The sequence below is a fragment of the Mastigoproctus giganteus genome, chromosome 5 (genome assembly GCF_048544385.1).
Source record: "Mastigoproctus giganteus isolate SK-2022 chromosome 5, ASM4854438v1, whole genome shotgun sequence".
Lineage (NCBI taxonomy): Eukaryota > Metazoa > Arthropoda > Arachnida > Uropygi > Thelyphonidae > Mastigoproctus > Mastigoproctus giganteus.
In genome coordinates this window covers 69,349,622-69,368,618 of record NC_143579.1, presented here as the reverse complement: position 1 = coordinate 69,368,618, position 18,997 = coordinate 69,349,622, and the positions used below count along the sequence as shown (strand labels likewise).

General features: G+C 36.4%; 1 protein-coding gene across 7 annotated transcripts in view; it reads right to left on the bottom strand.

Annotated features, from left to right (window-relative positions):
- Positions 1-17,299, bottom strand: part of IntS9 (integrator complex subunit 9) — a 370,946-nt gene extending 353,647 nt beyond the window's left edge. For 3 of the 7 annotated variants that reach the window (XM_090373281.1, XM_090373278.1, XM_090373279.1), the window contains exons 1-2: positions 17,280-17,299; positions 10,525-10,652 (exon numbers count right to left, since the gene is read on the bottom strand). In XM_090373281.1, coding sequence (XP_090229407.1) covers positions 10,525-10,652; positions 17,280-17,288 — 137 coding nt within the window. In that variant the 5' untranslated portion in view covers positions 17,289-17,299. Of the gene's footprint in view, positions 1-10,524; positions 10,653-15,134; positions 15,151-16,973; positions 17,186-17,279 lie in introns of those variants that run through there. The other 4 variants (XM_090373284.1, XM_090373283.1, XM_090373277.1 and 1 more) reach the window with 4 other exon arrangements.
- Positions 17,300-18,997: the final 1,698 nt, after the last annotated feature.

Sequence of the window (18,997 nt, the reverse complement as noted above, 5' to 3'; positions counted from 1 at the left end):
AAGATTTCAGCAAAAAAACAATAATAATAATAATAATAATAAAATAACGTTTATATTTATTAGTTTAAGCTTTCTACATTTAACAATCAAAATTAAAAATCATTCAATTATCATATGATACTAATCTGGTGCCAAGATTATGGTGTGGTTTTTGGAGGCTGCTAAGCAGGATTATATTTTTATTACTTAAAAATTGATTTTTGTTTTATCTTTTATTAAAATTAATAGTTCACTTGTTACTTGTGTTTATCTGATATAGCAGATTCCGGTTATTTGGGCCACTGGTTAATCGGGGCAGCCGTTTATTTGGGGCAAATTTAAAAAAAAACAGAACCCAATCTAGAAAATAGCCGGGTTTACTTCGCTTAATTGGGACAGCATGCTGTTTAATTGGGGCAGCAGACCGCAGCACTGGAGATTACCCTACGATTGTCAGATGGTTCGGTCGAAATTCTGTAGGTCACAACCATAAAACAATAAGCAGTCACCTGTTTATTGGGCTTTTCTGTTAGTGAAATCTATCATAAACGGACAGTAAACTCGATCTTACCGAATTTGCGATAATACCGACAGCTGGAATTCTGTAGGTTATTATGGTGAAATGTGTTTACACTTCCATGAAATCTTCAATCATATAAAAAAATTAATTTTCAGATCTTCTCTTCACTCCTATTTTTAAAGCTTTGTAACTCGTTACTCCGTTCTCACTTGCGCGTATCATGTTACTTGCAATTTGTGTGTGCTGTGTTCTTTGTTATTGATTGCTTATCTTTTTACTGTTTTAAATTATAACCGCCAGCCACAAATGTCAGTGAACAGAAATGTCAACTAGTTTAGTTAGTATGTACATATTACATGGACTGTAGTTGGTTAATTTGTTTTTTATTCGCTTTTCAAATACATATTAATTATTCCGATTATCACGTATATTTTTCCGATTTTCACGTATCATTTAATTTTTTAATTGGTAAGGTAATAAAGAGTAAATTTGTGCTTAATATATCTTTGCTTTTATAGCCTGTGGATAACATTCCTCCTATTTTTGCTAATTAGAATCGCTGTTTAATAGAATTAAAATTCAATTCACAAACGTGATTACAATGACCGGCGCTTACTGCACATCGTATAGTGAACGGTAGTTTACTATGTTGAGTTTGTCTTAACGTGATTTGATTGTACAGTGAACCAATTTTAAAGTGGAGGGGTACATTGTATTTTTAACTATTTACGTGAAACTTCGGATAATTGGGGCAGCCGCTTAATCGGGCCAAAATGCACTAGCCCGATGTGTCCCAAATAACTGGAATGGACTGTAGTTGGTTAATTTGTTTTTTATTCGCTTTTCAAAATTGCTTAGAAGAAAGTTGTACTCTGCTACCATTGTACTGTATCAATATTAGCATTAGTTGAGGCATATGATGCAAGAAAGCAAGCTTATATAGCATCAGCCAAAAATAAACCCTTCCCATTTCACCCATCTGGCCACTCCAAATATCTGTCTAGAGTTCAGCCTTAAATTTATATAACAGATGGAAGTCTGTTCCAGCATTCAACTACCCACTGGCTACAGGCAAACTTCTGCACATCTATTCTAGAACTGACTTTCCTCAATTTAAATCTATGCCCCTCGGGTTCTTAATCTAAACAAGCAGAAGTATCCCATCAGCATTAAGCCTTCTCAAACTATTCAAGACCTTATTCACCTCAATCAGATCACCTCGCAGGTGCCTAGTCTCCAAATGCCGCAACTCGCAGAACTTAAGCCACTCTTGATAAAGAGCACCCCTTTGTTCCTCTCACTAATCTCATTGCCCTTCTCGGTACTCGTTCTAGAAACTCTACATCCTTCCTAATATGAGGCCTCCAGACTTGTACGCAGTACTCATGTGGACTGACCATTGTCTTATACAAGGGGATAATCACCTCCTTGTCTCTGCTAGCAAAATTCCTATATATCATTGACAAAACTCCATGACCTGCTCTGGTAGCTCATCTGCACTGCTCAGAGAACTTCATACCTGACTGCACAATTACCCCAGGTCTTTTTCATTCTCCACCACCCTGAATGTAGTATCACACAGTTGGTATGTTTCTCTTGGGTTAGTGCAACAGATGCAAAGTTAATAATGCATTAGTGCAACAAATGCAAAGTATGCAGTACTTTGCATTAGTCAATTTTAAACTTTAGTTGCCACTTCTCAGCCATCTGCCTAACTTTTCTAGATCCTGTTGCAGTAGCATACTGTCTTTACTGTCATTAACAACCCTGGCAACTTTTGTATCAACTGCAAATTTGGACATTAAGCCTGATAAACCTTCATCGATATCATTGATAAATACACAAAACAATGGACCCAGCACTGAACTCTGGGGGACTTCACTAATAACTCTCTGCAGTCTCCCACTCAACCATCCCTTTAACCACTGTAGCAACTTGCCCTTAATGCAATACTGCTCCAATTTGTAAAGCAGTTTTCCATGTGCAACAGTATTAAAAGCTTTCCTGAAATCAAAGTATATGATATCAAAATTATTTTTTGCATCCAGTTCTTTTGTGAAAACATGATAGTATCCAATCAAATTGGTAAAACAAGACTTCCCCTTAACAAACCTAGGCTGTGTCTAAACTATTACTGCAGTCTTGTCTAGGTGATCTGTATCAATTCTTTAACCAGTGACTCCATTATTTTCCCCGGAACTGATATTAAACTAACAGGTCTATAATTATTTGTCACCCTTTGAACCTTCTTTGTGAATTGCAGATTCATTTCCACATCTCCAGTCCATGGAGACCTACCATGAATCTAAGGATGCTCTCATAATTATGGCTGAGGGTTTGCTAACTTCCCTCACTGCCTCTTTCAATATAATTGGACAGATTCCATCCACCCAAGGTGCTTTTTTATGTTTAACTTCAACAATTTCTCCTCCATTTTGCTCTAGGTTATTACAAAATTATTTAGCCCCCTGTTAGAGTTTAGTAAACTTCTGTCCTCTCCTTCCTTACAGAATTCTTCATATATGAATAAAGATACAAAATACTCATTCAGTTTGTCAGCTATCTGAGCAGGATAATCAACAGTCGAACTACCAACATCAAGTAAACCTATCTGATTCTTCCTCTTCCTTATAGAGTTTATATAAGTAAAGAAGTCTTTGTTGTTTTTCTTTGCATCCTTTGCCAAGGATTTCTTGTAATCAGCCTTCACTTGCCTAACCTCCTTTGTGACTTGATTACAGACTAGCTTATATCTGCCATAGGCTTCTGTGTCGCCTGATAATTTATAAGCGTCCAATGCATTTTTCTTCTCTGCCACGAGCTGCATTAATTCATCTGATATCCATTTAGGCCTACACCTTGAACAGTATTTCTTAGTTGGCATGAAAAGCCTAGTACCTTCCAAGGTTAATTCCTTGATTCCAAGGTTAATTCCCACATCAGTACACTGTGATCACTGTCACCTAGTGGTTCCTTTATCTGCAAATTCTTAATGCATGAATAATCACTGCTGATAATCAGATCAAAAGTACAGCCAGGCCTCGCATAACCCGAGTTCGATTAACGCACTTTTCAGTTACCGCTATTTGAAAAAATTATACCACTTTTCACTTTACACGATGCAAATTTCCAGTTAACGCAATTTTTTTTTTTTTTTTTTTTATGTGACAGTTAAAAAAAAAATTTGAATCTTGCATTAAGCTTACTGCATATCGGACGGGCAATAAACAAACGTTTGCCTGCTGCCCGCCTCAGTGTGTTCCATCACCCATCGGAAGATGTGTTACTTGTTTGTCTCCCGCTAACAAAGTCAACACTGACTTGCATTTAAAAACTCTAAATTTTTAAATGAGCCAGATTAAAATGTTACCGAGGAGGAGATAATGGTAAAAGAGCTAGATGAAATCTTTCGTATCGCAGAGAACCCCAAACAAAAGGTTTGAGGTTCTCAGCGATATTTATTTCGCCAGGGCCCAGAGAAGATTTTTGTTGGCTATCGGAATTGATTGATGAAAAAGAGAAAGTCAACACTGTTCAAATATTTCCATAACAAATTGTTTCTTCATTGTGTATTTTATGTCAGAGGTTCCCAAACCTTCTCAGTTCACGGCACCCTTAGTGTCTCAGTAATTTTTTCGTGACACGCTTAGACAAAAATAAATACCTAACATTTCCGTTTATTAAGTAGTTAGGTCCAAACAACTTAAGAAATGCTGAAACTGTGAAATACCTCGAGCTAGTAGTTCGCACGGTGTCTGACGGATGTCAAGTATCGCTGTGTTTCCCTCGAAAATTTAAAATATTCCACGGCGCACAGTTTGGGAACTGCTGTTTTATGCAATAAACATTTAATTCCATAATTATTTTCATTATATTTTACATGGTATACAGTTAAAAAGTTATTTAAAAGGTATTTTTAAAATTCTTTATGGACATTCCTGAAGGTCAAGGACCAATTATAATTTTTTCTATTGATTATTATAATTCATTAACGTGTTTCTGTTTTGCGTGATGCGCTCGCCGGACGAATTAATCGTGTTAATTGAGGTCAGCCTGTATTACTCCCTCCTCTGGTTGCCCCCTCGAACATTTTGCTGTAGACAACAATCCTCCAATAAATCCACAAAAGTCTTGCTAGCATGTGAGTGACCATCCCACAAGTTCCAGTCAATATGTGGAAAGTTAAAATCCCCCATTACAAGACATTCTGATTTACTGGCCTATTTCTCTGCACAATTATTTGTTGTACTCATCAGAGTCATTAGGTATCCCTACAATATCTGCCTTTGATGTCTTAATCAGCACTTCAAATTTATCAAATTTATTTATTATACTTCTAGCATTGGTGTACATGCAAGTATACATGCACCTGTTCTTACTATTAGTTACCCTAACACAGACCATGTATTTACTTGTTCCATGATGACTCCCAGCAGCTCTGGAAATCCCCAGCAACCTGCTCTCTAGGCTGCTGCTCATTACAATAGAAGCAGTGCAAGAATCACTTTTGCCTCTGCCTGCGGCTACTGTTACTCTTTTAGTTTGTGAATCCCTCCAAGCTAGCAGTTTTCCGACACACCTAACACTGCCTCGATAGCATCAGCAAATATTCTTGCACCCTTTCTATTTAAGTGTACCCCATCCCTGTAGAAGCAGTCTCTCCTGTTAGCAAGCACAGACCATGCTGAAAAAATTCACTTAGCAGTAATCTATATACAGTAGACTTTCAGAATAATGGTGCCTTCGGCGATTGAAGGTGCCATTATTTAGATTTTTCTGTTATCTAGAAAGTTTTATAGAAGTGAAACTTCTTTAGGCACGCCACAGGCAGTTTTCATATGGGAGTAACTTGCATCTGTGGATTGATAAAAATTGCCACGAAATGATGTACTTCGTACGTAGCAGCGACACATGACGCAATCAGTACCCCTACAGCGGGCCATGGTGTAAATCATGCACATGTCATGTTTAAATTTTAATTCACTATATCTCAGCTTCTAGCAGTCCAATTTTAAAAATTTTCAACATGCCAAAGAATAATAGTGAGCATTGTAAGACATACAGAGCAAATATACATGAAATGAGACCATCGAATTCCCTTTGGCAACTATCGCCATAGTTGCCAATGTGCCTAATAAATCCCAAAACAAAAAACAACCAAATCCACCTCCATTGAGTACAAAGGAGAGATCTGTAAAAACTTTGTAATAAACTTGTAAAACAATTGTAAATATTAAACCACTGTAACATTGAAATAATAAACCTTTCATAAGATTCTAAAGTAGTTTCACTTAACTTTCACTATGCATGCTCGACACAATTTTTTTAGATATATTTAATGCAGAAATAATAATTAAATAACAAACAGAAAGATTAAGAATGCAATTTTATTAACTGCACATAAAAAATAAACATGTTGATGAACCAATGTTATATTCTGCCATTAATACAGTCCTGCTTACGTCCCATTCTATTTTCTTTATTACATCAAGTTTAGTCTGTGCCTGTAGCATAGTGGTATCGTCACCGTTCTCCGCGTCGATGATGCAAGGAACTTATGGACTTTTTTTCACTCTGTGGCTGACTTAGTCGGTTTCAGACGTAGATACCAAGGCTTTCCCCCCAGAAACTGGAGTTTTTCATCCAGAAAAACAGGCAAATCAACCAGAAAACATACTCAATTTACAGACACAATGCACAAGGGTGTATGAATTAACTTTTCAGGTGACCTAATGCAATAGTTTCGATTATATCAAGTTTGTCACTAACTTTAATGTTGTTCTTCTTTTCTTCTCTGTGATGAGGTTTATTAACTTTAGGAGCCATAACGAGGAGTTTTTAATTTAAAATAAAGGAGGAGAGGAGAGGGTAGATCATTCGCTCCACCTACCAGGATAAGGAAAGAAAGTGGGCCAGGCAAGGTGCCCAGTCCAGATTGCCAGGCAGCTATATGGCAGCGGAGCTGCAATCATGACCAAAAAAATGTCCAATCCAGGTAGGTTAGGTAGGTTACAGTATGGCTTGTGGTTTCCTCTCAGTGGAGTAGGTCCCATCAGGTGCTGTCTAATGTGGTGGTTTTTGCTCCTCTGGTGATTCGTCTTTTCAGGTGATTTTTCTGTCATTTGTATCTCGCTCTTGGAATCAGGTCCAGTGACCAGTTGAACAGGTAGTTGTTGTCACAGTTTGAGTGACCTGTTCCATTTGGTTGTGCAAGTTGTGTCTGTCATTTAGTCTGCGCCTGTCCCATCACGGTTTTATTCAAGCATGGGTCGTCGACCCGTCCAGGTTTGTTCCTTCAGGTGCAGTTAGGTGGTATGTGCTCGGTGTGGCTTTGTCTTCTAGTTTTGTCACTGTCATAAGCCTAGGTGTTGGTTCAGAAGGTTCTAGTTAGTGTTCCCTATGGACTGCATTTAGGGTTCTGCATCTGGTGAACAGTTCTTGCACATATTTGGTTAGGGCCTTATATTCCTCCAGGGAGTTCAGTAGATGCATCTCTTGGTTCCTTGGGAGGTAAGTGATTTCTGTTGTTAGTCTGCAACGAAGGTCTTCGTAGTGTGTACAGTCATGCATGATGTGCGTCCATGTTTCAGCCTCGCCGCAAACACAGGTCATCTGGATCCTAAAGGAGTTCAGTTTTGCATTGAATGCTCGTTGCTTTGTGAAAAGTTGTTAATCATCTTCTGATTAGTATGTGTGTGCGTGTGTGTGTTGTGGGTTTAGGGGTGCACAAGCTGTGGGGGCTATAGTGTGCCTACTCTCTTCTAATTAAAATTTAATATATGTCTATAACTAAAGCAAAACTAGGGCAGACAATCTTTCCTGGCTCATATTTCTTATATAAAAATATATCTATTATGTTTTACTTTTCGTTATGTACCACAATAGTCTGCCTACATTCACTATTTAATTACATCAATATATTAGCATTGCCATAAAGTGTAAGGCACAAAACATTTTTGATATGAGTTGTTGTTGAACTCTCATGTTTTTAATATGATTGACTAACTATTGTTGTATTATATTTGGAATAGATTTTGCAAGATTTTAAAAATTCTAATTTTTCTTCCATGGAATGTACTGAAAAAGGCTTTAACAATATACTGACTACCAAATTCTCTTTACTTGGCTAAGACTAAATAAATTATTATTACAGGTAATGTTTTTAAATTTAGAACTAAACTATATCATAATAACACTGCACACTGTAAAAGAACATCTGACAAAGCATTTTCACTGAGCTACTCAATTACAGATGCTCCTGAAACTGAACTGAGCTGTACAGCTTTGATGGTGAGTTATGTCTGGATTCCTGAACATGCACAAACTATCACTAAACATAGGACTCCTAAGTAAAAATAATTTATAATTATCTACCAACTTCATTTGGTTAAAACATAAAAAATTGGTGATAGTGAAAACATGTAACCTAGCCACAAGCCAACGATGTAACCAACTGCACTGAAAAGCTAACAACCTTTATATACATTCAAAACACTTTATCACTTATGTGTTGCAAAGTCAACATAAATTCCAAAAGGGCACACTCAAACATGTTAAAAAAAAATGTAAACATGACAAAATAAAAATAATTTTTAAGAATAGATAATTGAAAGACACGCCAAAAAAAAAATGGAGGAGGGGAGAGACATAAAACTTTGCTACTAAGCAAATTATTTTTACTTTTTGTTGAATAATCTATGCGGCAGCCATTTTATTTAAAGAGGACTATTTTAAGAAAGTATCACAAGGGTGAAAATTGACATGTAGAATGTACATATGGCAGAATTACAAGTTTGTGCAACCACCAGCTTTTTTTTTTTTTTAATCAAATGCAGTTAATGTAAGATCAAATATCATTTTAATTACTCTGTACTCCACACCTTATTTAAGCATACACACAAATACAACATGCTGATGTGTTAACAATAATGTAATTTTGAGATCTTGGACTGTAATACAGCTTGTTATATTCAGCAGCAAAGTGTGGAGACCTGTGTTAAATGGTACTTACTGGTACAGGTAGTGCCCGACTTTACGAGTTAATTCATTCTTAGTGCATGCTCGTAAAGCGGGAATTTTTTTTCCCATAGACAATGTTAAAAATAGGGGTTACGTTTTCAACAATGAAATCAGTTAGCTAATTAGTTTATGTTTAAACAATGATTGATTTATCCAAAGAAGGGAAAATGCAGACTGTAGAATCAAGCAAATTATAATAATAAAGAAATTATTTATGACTTACAAATGTTAAAGAATGTTTATTCTTCATCATTATCGACTAAATGCACACTCGTTGATCACTCATTACTGGCTCAGCATTCTGTTTGTTGCACAAGGATCGTCTTCTTCAGAAATGCTTCAAGAGGTTTGTTTCCAAGATAATCTTCTCTTTTCTTTATAAATTTCAATAGCATGCATAAGCATTTTTTAACAGAATGCACAAATTGCAACTAACATGATTTGCACTGAGTAACAAGTTTAAGAAGCTTAAAAAAAAAAATGAAGAGAAGATTCTGAAATTTTATTTATGTTTTTTATACGATTGAAAATTTCAGTAAAGGGAAAACACATTTCACCATAATAACATAAACAACCACACAATTCCAGCTATCGGTATTTTCGCAAATGCAATAACGTGGAGTTTACTACCTGTTTATAATTGCTTGCACTATCAGAAAAACCCAATAAACCAGAGTGCAAATTGTTTTTGTTTTATGGTAATGACCTCCAGAAATGTGTTTTAGAAAAATATCACAAAGGCGTTCAAAATTGATTCTTATAACGGAACATATGATAACGATGAAAGTGTAGTGCATTTTAATGATTTGAATTGGTAACTAATACAATTTACACTATAAAAATAACCTTTCAGAGAGTTATATAGCAAAAATTTCAACTTCCGAGGTCATGAAACGAATTGCCAAAAAAACAGTGTGTTATTGGGTTCACATTACAATATTTTCATGATAAAGGGGAAACACATTTCACACACATTTGGTGACATTATATATGCCTGGACTCCTGCATGCACATGTAAGTACAGGGAGTTCTCGCTTTATGAGTTCCAGCAATGTTATTATGGTGAAATGTGTTTCCCCTTTACGATGGTGTCTCTGGAATGGATTAATATCTTAAAGCGGGGTGCACTGCATTGTATATATAGCTACACGTGTGGTTTGAAATGCGGTATTTACGAATGTTTAACATTCATTTTTTGCAATTAATGTTCATATTTTCGATTTTGTTGATACTTGGAAAAAAAAAAAAAAAACTCAAAGCGAAAACTCATAAAGCGGGAACTGCCTGTACTTACATGTGCATGCAGGAGTCCAGGCATATATAATGTCACCAAAGCCATACAAATTGTGTTGGATGAGTACAGAATGATTGGAACTCAAGTTAATGTCACGTTTTGTGTGCTTTGCATGGATGAGTCATATGTTTTGTGTTTATGGCAGATATATGAATATAGTTTATTACCTATTATAAAAATTATAGGTAATGATTTGTGAAACTATGTGTAAGCTGCAATCGCCATTTTGTTATATCACAAGCCTCTGCTGCTCAACATCACAAATGAAAAGTTTTTTAAAATCTGAAACAATAACTATTAGACCAATGAACACTACAATTTATTTTTAGAGTGGTTGTAATGTTAAAGACCATGAAAAAAAAAAAAAGTTGAATTCAAAAAAATATTCACCACAAGATGGCAAGTGAAAACCAACAAGTATTCACTACTTAGGCTACAAAAAAGAAAAAAAGTCATGATATATTATTTTAATATAAAATATTCTAAGGAAGTTGGTAGCAATGACAAGAAAAATTTTAAAATTTGAGTGATTCAACACTACCCACTACATGAACATTTTGATATAGGGCACATCATCCCTACATCTACCTATGTGTTTCAGAATCATTGCTCAACCTCTAATTCTTTTAGGGTTTTGTTCACAATTTCATGAAAACTTATGTCCATATCTTGATAAAAACTATTAACAACAAAGAATAAAAAATAAACTTACCTGTGAACCAGAGGTAAGGGTAAAAAAAGCAATGCTGATGTCATATCCAAACCACAATCTAACATAACTGTAGTATTCTTAAACTTCAGAATACTACATGTTTTATTTGGATGTCCACTAAGGCAGTACTGAAATATTAAGAATAGATTGTTTCAAGCATTATAATAAATGGTTTATAATATATTTAAAGGCTGAAATAAAACTTAAATTTAAGATAATAAAAACACATCTGATAACAACTAAAAATTAAAACAGCACTTTTGAGCATATTTTTGATAAAGAGCCAAGGGCAAATGAAAGGTTGCCCCAAAGAAATTAATCAATCAGACTGACAGAACTTGTGACAGTGACCTCACAATTTGAGAGATTATAATGCTCTGATAAAATAAAAAATAATAAAAACACTGTCTTTTCTGCATCAAATTTTTGTTTCCTACTGCCTATTTTATCATAAAAGCACACCTATGTGCTGTAATAATTCTTAACCCATGGTAGTTATGTTGCCTTTAGTAACACAAGTAGTTACACAAAAGACTATTGTCTCCAAATTAAGAATTCATTTCCACACTTTCAAATTTCTGGGAGAAAAAAAGTGCTGTCATAAATAACCCAGTCATCTAATAGAAAATATGTTGATATTTCACTTACTTTGAACAAAGAATAGAGATGTTAGCTTACAGCACATGCCTATTTGGATACACAATTTGAAGACATATTGCTATGTCTTCAAAAGGTAAAAATAATAACTTAGCTGTTCTTTCAGAAGCATGATGCACAATTAAATCGAAATGGAAAATATCGAAAAATCTTAGCATTTCAACTGTAAAGTGAAATCTGTCTTTAATTTCTTGAAGGAATATAGATGTATTTCAAATGTATTTCCTTGTTCTTTTTTTTTTGGTAGTTGTTGGTGCATCGGCTTCTGTGGCCATAATGCACCTCCCAAGGTTTTTGCAGTACTTTGATCCAAGACCAAGGCGGGATTCGAACCCGCGAACTTTGGGTTGCCGGGCAGGCACTTTACCCACCCGGCTAGCCCGGTCGGCTCCTTGTTCTATGATGACTCATAGGAGACCTTGAAATCCCCAGTACCTTGCTTTTCAGGCTGTTGCATATTCCAATAGAAGCGGTGCAAGAGTCACTGCTTCTATTGGAATCCTACATGCCTGCTGCTATTGTTAATCTATTATTCTGTGTATCTCCCCAAGATATCAGTTTTCCAGCCCACCTAGCACTGACTCGATAGCATTAGCAAATGTTCCTGCACACCTTTCTGTTTAAGTGTATCCCATCCCTGTAGAAGCAGTCCCTCATGTTGACAAGCACATACATTATGTAGGGAAAAATTCTAAACCACGAGCCTTGCACAATCTCTCCAGGGCCAAATTGATTGACAAGGTTCTCATCGTGTAATCCATCCTGTCATATCTTGGAAAAATTGCAGACACTTCTATGTAGGTAACAGTAATGTATGTAGAGAAGGATTCTGCTACAACCAGACAGCATTGTAAAAAGATTCTTTGTGAATTTTCCCTCTTTTTTTTTTTTTTTTTTTTTTTTTTTAACACTTATGTTAATGGTGTTCACTTATGTAAATTCATTAAGAACATTTTTTAAATACTCATGGTAATGGCATGTATCTAAGCTATTTGATTTAATCCTCAGTGATGAAAAAAATTTTAGTGTACATATCATAGACAGTATATCATTCAGTAATTGAATTTTTTTGCATATCTGTACAGTCAGTTCTGCTATAACACTCATTTTGGCAATGCGAATTTGCTCCAACGTGATATATTAGGGAACAATCCGAGTATAATGCCATTTTCGTGTTGGCTCATGCACGATTTCATTGTCCACGAGTAACACCAGGTGAACAAAAAACCCAGCACCAAACTGAACAGTGACTGCGCAGAAATACATACAAGTTTACGAAGCTTAAAAAATGTCAAATGTGTGAGAGCTATATTTCCCATTTATTGCAGTTGCATTGGTGAAAGACACACTGTTGTCATTCACTGTATTCACAAGATAACAGTTGATATTGTAGGCTGACTCATGTTTTCAGGAGCTCGCATTTTTCTCTTCGAACAGAAATTTTGTGAGGCACGATAGTGTGAGCAGAGGAGCACATTTCTTGAAGTCACTACAATAAAATAATAAAAACAATTTGCAGTTCCTGGTTTATATTGGCTTTTCTGTTAGGGCAATCTATTATAAATGGGCAGTAAACTCGATCATATTGCATTTGTGATAATACCGATAGCTGGAATTCTGTGGGTTTTTACATTATTGTGGTGAAATGTTTCCTCTTCAATGAAATCTTCAATCACATAAAAAAAATTAAATAAATTTTCAGAATCTTCTTTTCATTCCTATTTTTATAAGCTTCGTAAACTTGGTACTTCATATCTCACTTGTATAATCTGTGAGTGCCGTGTTCGTCTTACTTGATTGCTTATCTTTTTTACTGTTTTAAATTTTACAACTCAACAAAAAAAGTCCATGAACAGAAATATCAATTAGTATGTATATATTAGTGCTATACTTACTCTAATATTTATTTATTTATTATAAATTTAAGATGTTTAAACCTGTGTTAGCAATTTTATTGGGTTTCTAACTTTTTTTAGTGTTTTACTTACTACACTGAACATTTTCTTTTGAGTGCTCTACCCCTATCCCTATTTTTCCCATAAGCCCTTGTTTTTAATGAGCAAAATACCATAACGTGGAGATTTTTAGGAACATGTGTACTGCATTATAGCAGAACTGATTGTACTGTTCTGAGCATGGTTTGTAATAATTATGATTTTTTTTAACCTAGCACTTGAGCATATAGTGCACTGAATAAATTAAGTTTGACTTTCAAATGCAGTTATTGGCAGTAATGTAATATATATAATAATACATAATGCAACAGTATATAATGCAATGTAGTGAACATCTGAGCACTTCAGCCTGTATAAAGGAAATCTGTCTAATTTCTTGAAGAATACTGCTATTTCTCAGATATTTATGGTATTCCTTGTACCACTTCTTCAGTGATTGAATTGCTGGCCTTATTACAGTATGTGTGTGTATAATAAGGACAAATTTACTCATTGAAAAACATGAGTTTGAAATGCAGGTCAAGACATCAAAGGCAGATAATGTTGGGTTATCACAGACATGGTGTCACTTAGACATAAGCAGTGCAGAACTGGAATTTGAGGAGTACAAGGTGTACAGAAAGGATAGACATTATAGGAAGGGAGGGGGGGGGTTATGCTGTTAGTTAAGGAACAAAATCTAAGGCAGTGAATCCAGGTGACTTGGATGGACAGTGAAATGTTGAATCAGTTTGATGTGACATAAAAACTGGGAAAGCAAAAATGTGGGTAGCAGTGTGTTATAGACCTAATAACTCTGATGAGAACAATGAACAACTATACAGAGGAATAGAGTGAGCCAGTAAATTAATGCATTATAATGGGGGATTTTAACTTCCCAGATATTGACTGGAACTTATGGATTGGTCACTCGCACACTAGCAAGACTTTTGTGGATTTATTGGATGACTGGGAAGTTTTCTCTTGAAGTCAGCAGGGAAAAGTGAATCTCCTCTTTGTATAATTCCTATTAGGATTTGGAGACTTGTACAGAAAGGGCAGAAGTAGGGAGGAGGTTTGCTTTTGTTATGAAGCACATGAAATCTAAGGAAGTGAATCCAGTTGACACGAGTGACCAGTGCAATGTTCAATTAATTTGGTGTGACATAAGCATCGAAAAAACAAAAATGAGAATTGGCGTGTTTTATAGGTTGAATGATTCTGACGAGTATAACAGTCAACTATACAGAGGAATAGAGTGGATCAGTAAATCAGAACGTCTTATAATGGGCAATTTTAACTTTCCATATACTGACTGTAACTTGTGGGTTGGTCACTCACATACTAGCAAGGCATTTATGGATTAATTAGATAATTGTTTTCTCCCCACCATGTCAGAGACGTAAGAGGAGAGAGTATTACTCCTGATCTGATTATTCATACATTAAGAATCTGATGATAAAAGAACCACTAGGGGGCAGTCAACACAGTGCATTGATGTGGGATTTACTTAAAGATATAACTACCAGAAAAGTTAAAGGAAACGTTTTTTTGTTTTTGTAAAGGAGACCACAGTGGTCTCAACTAATGATGTTACCAACATCGTTAGTTGGGTCCACCATATACACTTACATTATTAGAATGGCTACAGCAGATGTACACTAGTGTGCTGTTTGTTTGTTTGTTATCTAGTTTTTAGGAGCATTAGCAACTAAGGCCATATTGCTCCAGGGATATGCGGTGGTCATTCTCTGACCTTTCCGCATCCTCCGTATTTGGTGGGCACGGGCTCGAACCCCGGTATAATCAAGAAGCGTGTGCTACGCACTGCTGCTCCTGCCCACGGAGGCGCCATACAGTAGTCTGCAAACAAACAAGAAAAACTACACACCCAGATAACTAGATCACAAACTTTATCTCATTAGTCTTACACTTTTTGCTTTTCTTCTACTAAATATTTCAACATTCTGAGTTATTGTCCCACGGGCAGTAATATCTATTTCTATTCTAATTTCTTACCTAATTTTGCCTTCTGGTAGCAAAAATTTCCATACAACTGCCTCTGAGGTCAGCACATAACATTAAACAAAAAATACATATAAAAAAAAATATATATATATAACAAAACTCACAAAGCTTAAAAATTCTATTTAATGAATAATGCAATATGACAAAGTTATAAATTTCAATATATTCTGCATAGTGACAGAAGTTTACAACTTTATTTTAACTGTTTTACTGCAGCTGACAACTTTGTGTGTGTGTCCACCAATATGAGGAACTCTCAGCACACGTCATGGCCATAATGGCCTGTGTATTTTAGTTACAGAGTTATGTGTTAGATCTTGCCATGTACGCATTTCATGAACTACATTCCAGTCTCGAAATAAAATAAAACTTACGTGTGATCCCTTTCTACTGGAAAGCAAATGCATGTGGTAATCGTCTGAGCCATTGTCAACAAATATGTGGTTGCTATCTTCTTCCCTAGAAGCTGCTAACTGGGAAGGAAAGGTCTTGTGTGGGCCTGTGCCAGCTCTAAACATACTTCTGCCAATATTTCATCCCCCAGGTAAAACTCAAACCAACATCTATAGTGAGCAAACACCTAGTCTAGCAGGGCATGTTAACACCGAGCAAATAATTTCGCTTGTTCTAGTGCAGGGACGTGCAAATGGGGAGTGCCAAGCCAGGCCCCCCAATCAAGGGAGCCATCAAAGTCTCAACATAATTAAACAAGGCCCCTTAACCCCTTATGCGTCCGGGCCCCCAAGTATCTTTGCATGGTCCCGTTTTAGTGTTTTAACCTTCATATGGCATTAGCATTAGCATTAGCTGAGGCATATGATGCAAGAAAGCAAGCTTATACAGCATCAACCAAAAAAAAAAAAAAAAAACTCCTCATTTCATAACTCCAAATGTTTGTCTATTTCAGCCTTGAATTTATTTAAGCTATCAACTTCCACATCAGATGGAAGTCTGTTCCAGCAATCAACTACCCGCTGACTAAAGGCAAACTTCTGCACATCTATTCTACAAGTCTCTTTCCTCAATTTGAATCTATGCCCCTCGGGTTAATCTGAACAAGCGGAAGTATCCCATCAGCACTGAGCCTGCTTAAACCATTAAAGGCCTTATACACCTCAATGAGATCACTCACAGGTGCCTAGTCTCCAGATGCTGCAACTTGCAGAACTTAAGCCTCTCTTGGTAAGAGCACTTCTTTGTTCCTCTCACCAATCTTGTTGCCCTTCTCTGTACTTGTTCTAGCAACTCTACATCCTTCCTAAAATGAGGCCTCCAGAACTGTACGCAGTACTCAAGGTGTGGCCTGACCATTGCCTTATACAAGGCAATAATCACCTCCTTGTCTCTGTAGCAAAATTCCTATATATCACTGACAAGACTCTGGCAGCCCATCTGCACTGCTCAGAGAACTTCATATCTGACTACACAATTACCCCCAGGTCTTTTTCATTCTCCACCTCCCTGAGTGTAGTACCACACAGTTGGTACATTTCTCTTGGGTTACTGCTACCCATATCCAGTACTTTGCATTTGTCAATGTTAAACTTCAGCTGCCACTTCTCAGCCCATCTGCCTAACTTTTCTAGATCCTGTTGCAGTAGCATACTGTCATTAACAACCCTTCCAACCTTTGTATCATCTGCACAATTGGACGTTAAGCCTAATATACCTTCATCGATATCAATAATAAATGCACATAACAACAATGGGCCCAGCACCGAACCCTGAGGGTCTCTACTAATAACATTAGTCCACGTAGGGCAGTGTTCATTTTTACCATTCTCTGACGTCTCCCACTCAACCATCATTTTATCCATTACAGCAACTTACCCTTAATGCCATACTGCTTCAATTTGTAAGGCAGTCTTCCCTGTGTAACAGCATGTAAGAAGACTGCTTTACAAATTGTAGTACTAATAACCATGGTAACATAATCACACACAGAGGCCGGGTGGGTCAAAAATTCTTTACCGAGGAAAACAAATAGGATGTGTCGGAGAGCAGGGTGTGATACAGGAAACCACACCAGCGGCCGGCCGGGGTTTCCCAGTAACAAAAAAAAAAGAAAGTCTTATGGAGAGTCTGCCTCTGATCACGCAAAATTAAAAACAACGATAGAATGATAAAAATGCTCACCAGTTTCATTTTGCACCTACGCTTTCTTTTTTTTTTTTTTTTTTTTTTCAAAATACAAACAACACACGGACGAAATTATTATGATCTAAACGCTTCCAATTCTCGAACACCACAGAATAGTCCCAACTACACAAGTAATACCAACAGAAAGTTCTAAATACAACACAGAATAGTAACAGCTCTTAAAATTGAACTGTTGTTAAAGATAAAAGAGGTTTCCCGCATTGCAATACGCCACAATACATTATTGTCTATTCTCCCACAATCTTCACGAATAAATCTAATGATTTCCAATGGGATAAAGGTGGACAAAAATTAATGTACCATTATTTTTAACAACACTGGCAAAAAAAAATTATACTGATATTTTGATAACTTTCAAAACCAGAAATTCCAAATATTATACGCCAGATTGTATAGAGAATCTTATCCTTTATATTAGATATTACATATCCATCGTAAAAATGAGTCATACTCTTTAAATAATTTATTAAAAAGTGGGTCTGTGATGTAGCCAAGTGGTCAAAGCATGAGTGCAGTAAAACGCGCTCTTTGAGTGACCGAGGTTCAAACCCGAGACTGCTAAATACCATTAACATTGGTATTGATGATTTATTATAAACTCTACTGCCCTAGTTGTCGTGCAGCAGTAATATTATTATTATTAGCCATACAATGCAAGGAAGCTTGATGCTTATGCTGCACCAGCCAAAAAAATAAATTTCCGAGTTACCCTGAGAGAGAGAAAGAGGAATCACCAAGAAAGAGAAGAATGATGATATCCAGCTCAGGACCCGGGGTGTGCCAAGCCTATACTCGCCAGATGTGAGACCCTGGGGTAATATACAAACAAGAACTTTTCCACCCGAGTACCGTCCACTGCCAAAAAAAAAAAAAAAAAACTGTCATAATAGGGCCCACAAATAAGTAACCCATATGGCCATATACATGTATATTAATTTACGTGTGTCCTATGGTCGACCGACCTATTTTTCAGGATGAAAAACTTGAGTTTAATAAGGGGGTAACGCTGCTCTTCACTCCTGAGACCGACGAACCGAGCCACGTAATGCAAAAAGTCCATAAAAGTTCCTCGCCTCATTTAAGGGATTCCAACCCGAGCCTTTCCATCCTTTAATTAACACCATTGTGCTACCTGTGCGGACCATGCATGGACAATTTCCTCGTGAGTAGCACGTGGTTCAAATCACTGAATAAACGTCATTTTAGCACAACTGACTAAGTTACTACATGAGTGAGGTGGTCGGTGATGATCTATGTGATCTATGTGATCATCACCGACCACCTCACGATGTAAGAAAGTAAGCTTATCAGCCAAAAAAAAAAAAAAAAAAAAAACCGCTCCCATTTCACCCCTCCGTTCGTTCCTAATACCTGTCCAGTTCAGCCTTAAATTTATTTAGGCTATCAACTTCCAAAACAAAAGATGAAAGTCTGTTCCATCAATCAACTACCCGCTGGCTAAAGGCAAACTTCCGCACATCTATCTCACATGTCTTTCCTAACTTTGAATTTATGCCCTCTCAGCTGATTATTAGCATTAGCATTAGTAGAGGCATTTGATGCAAGAAAGCAAGCTTATGCAGCATCAGCCAAAAGATAAAAAAAAAAAAAAAACCCACTTCCACTTCACCCCTCTGTTCGTTCAAAATACCTGTCCAGCTGAGCCTTAAACTTATTTAGGCTATCAACCTCCA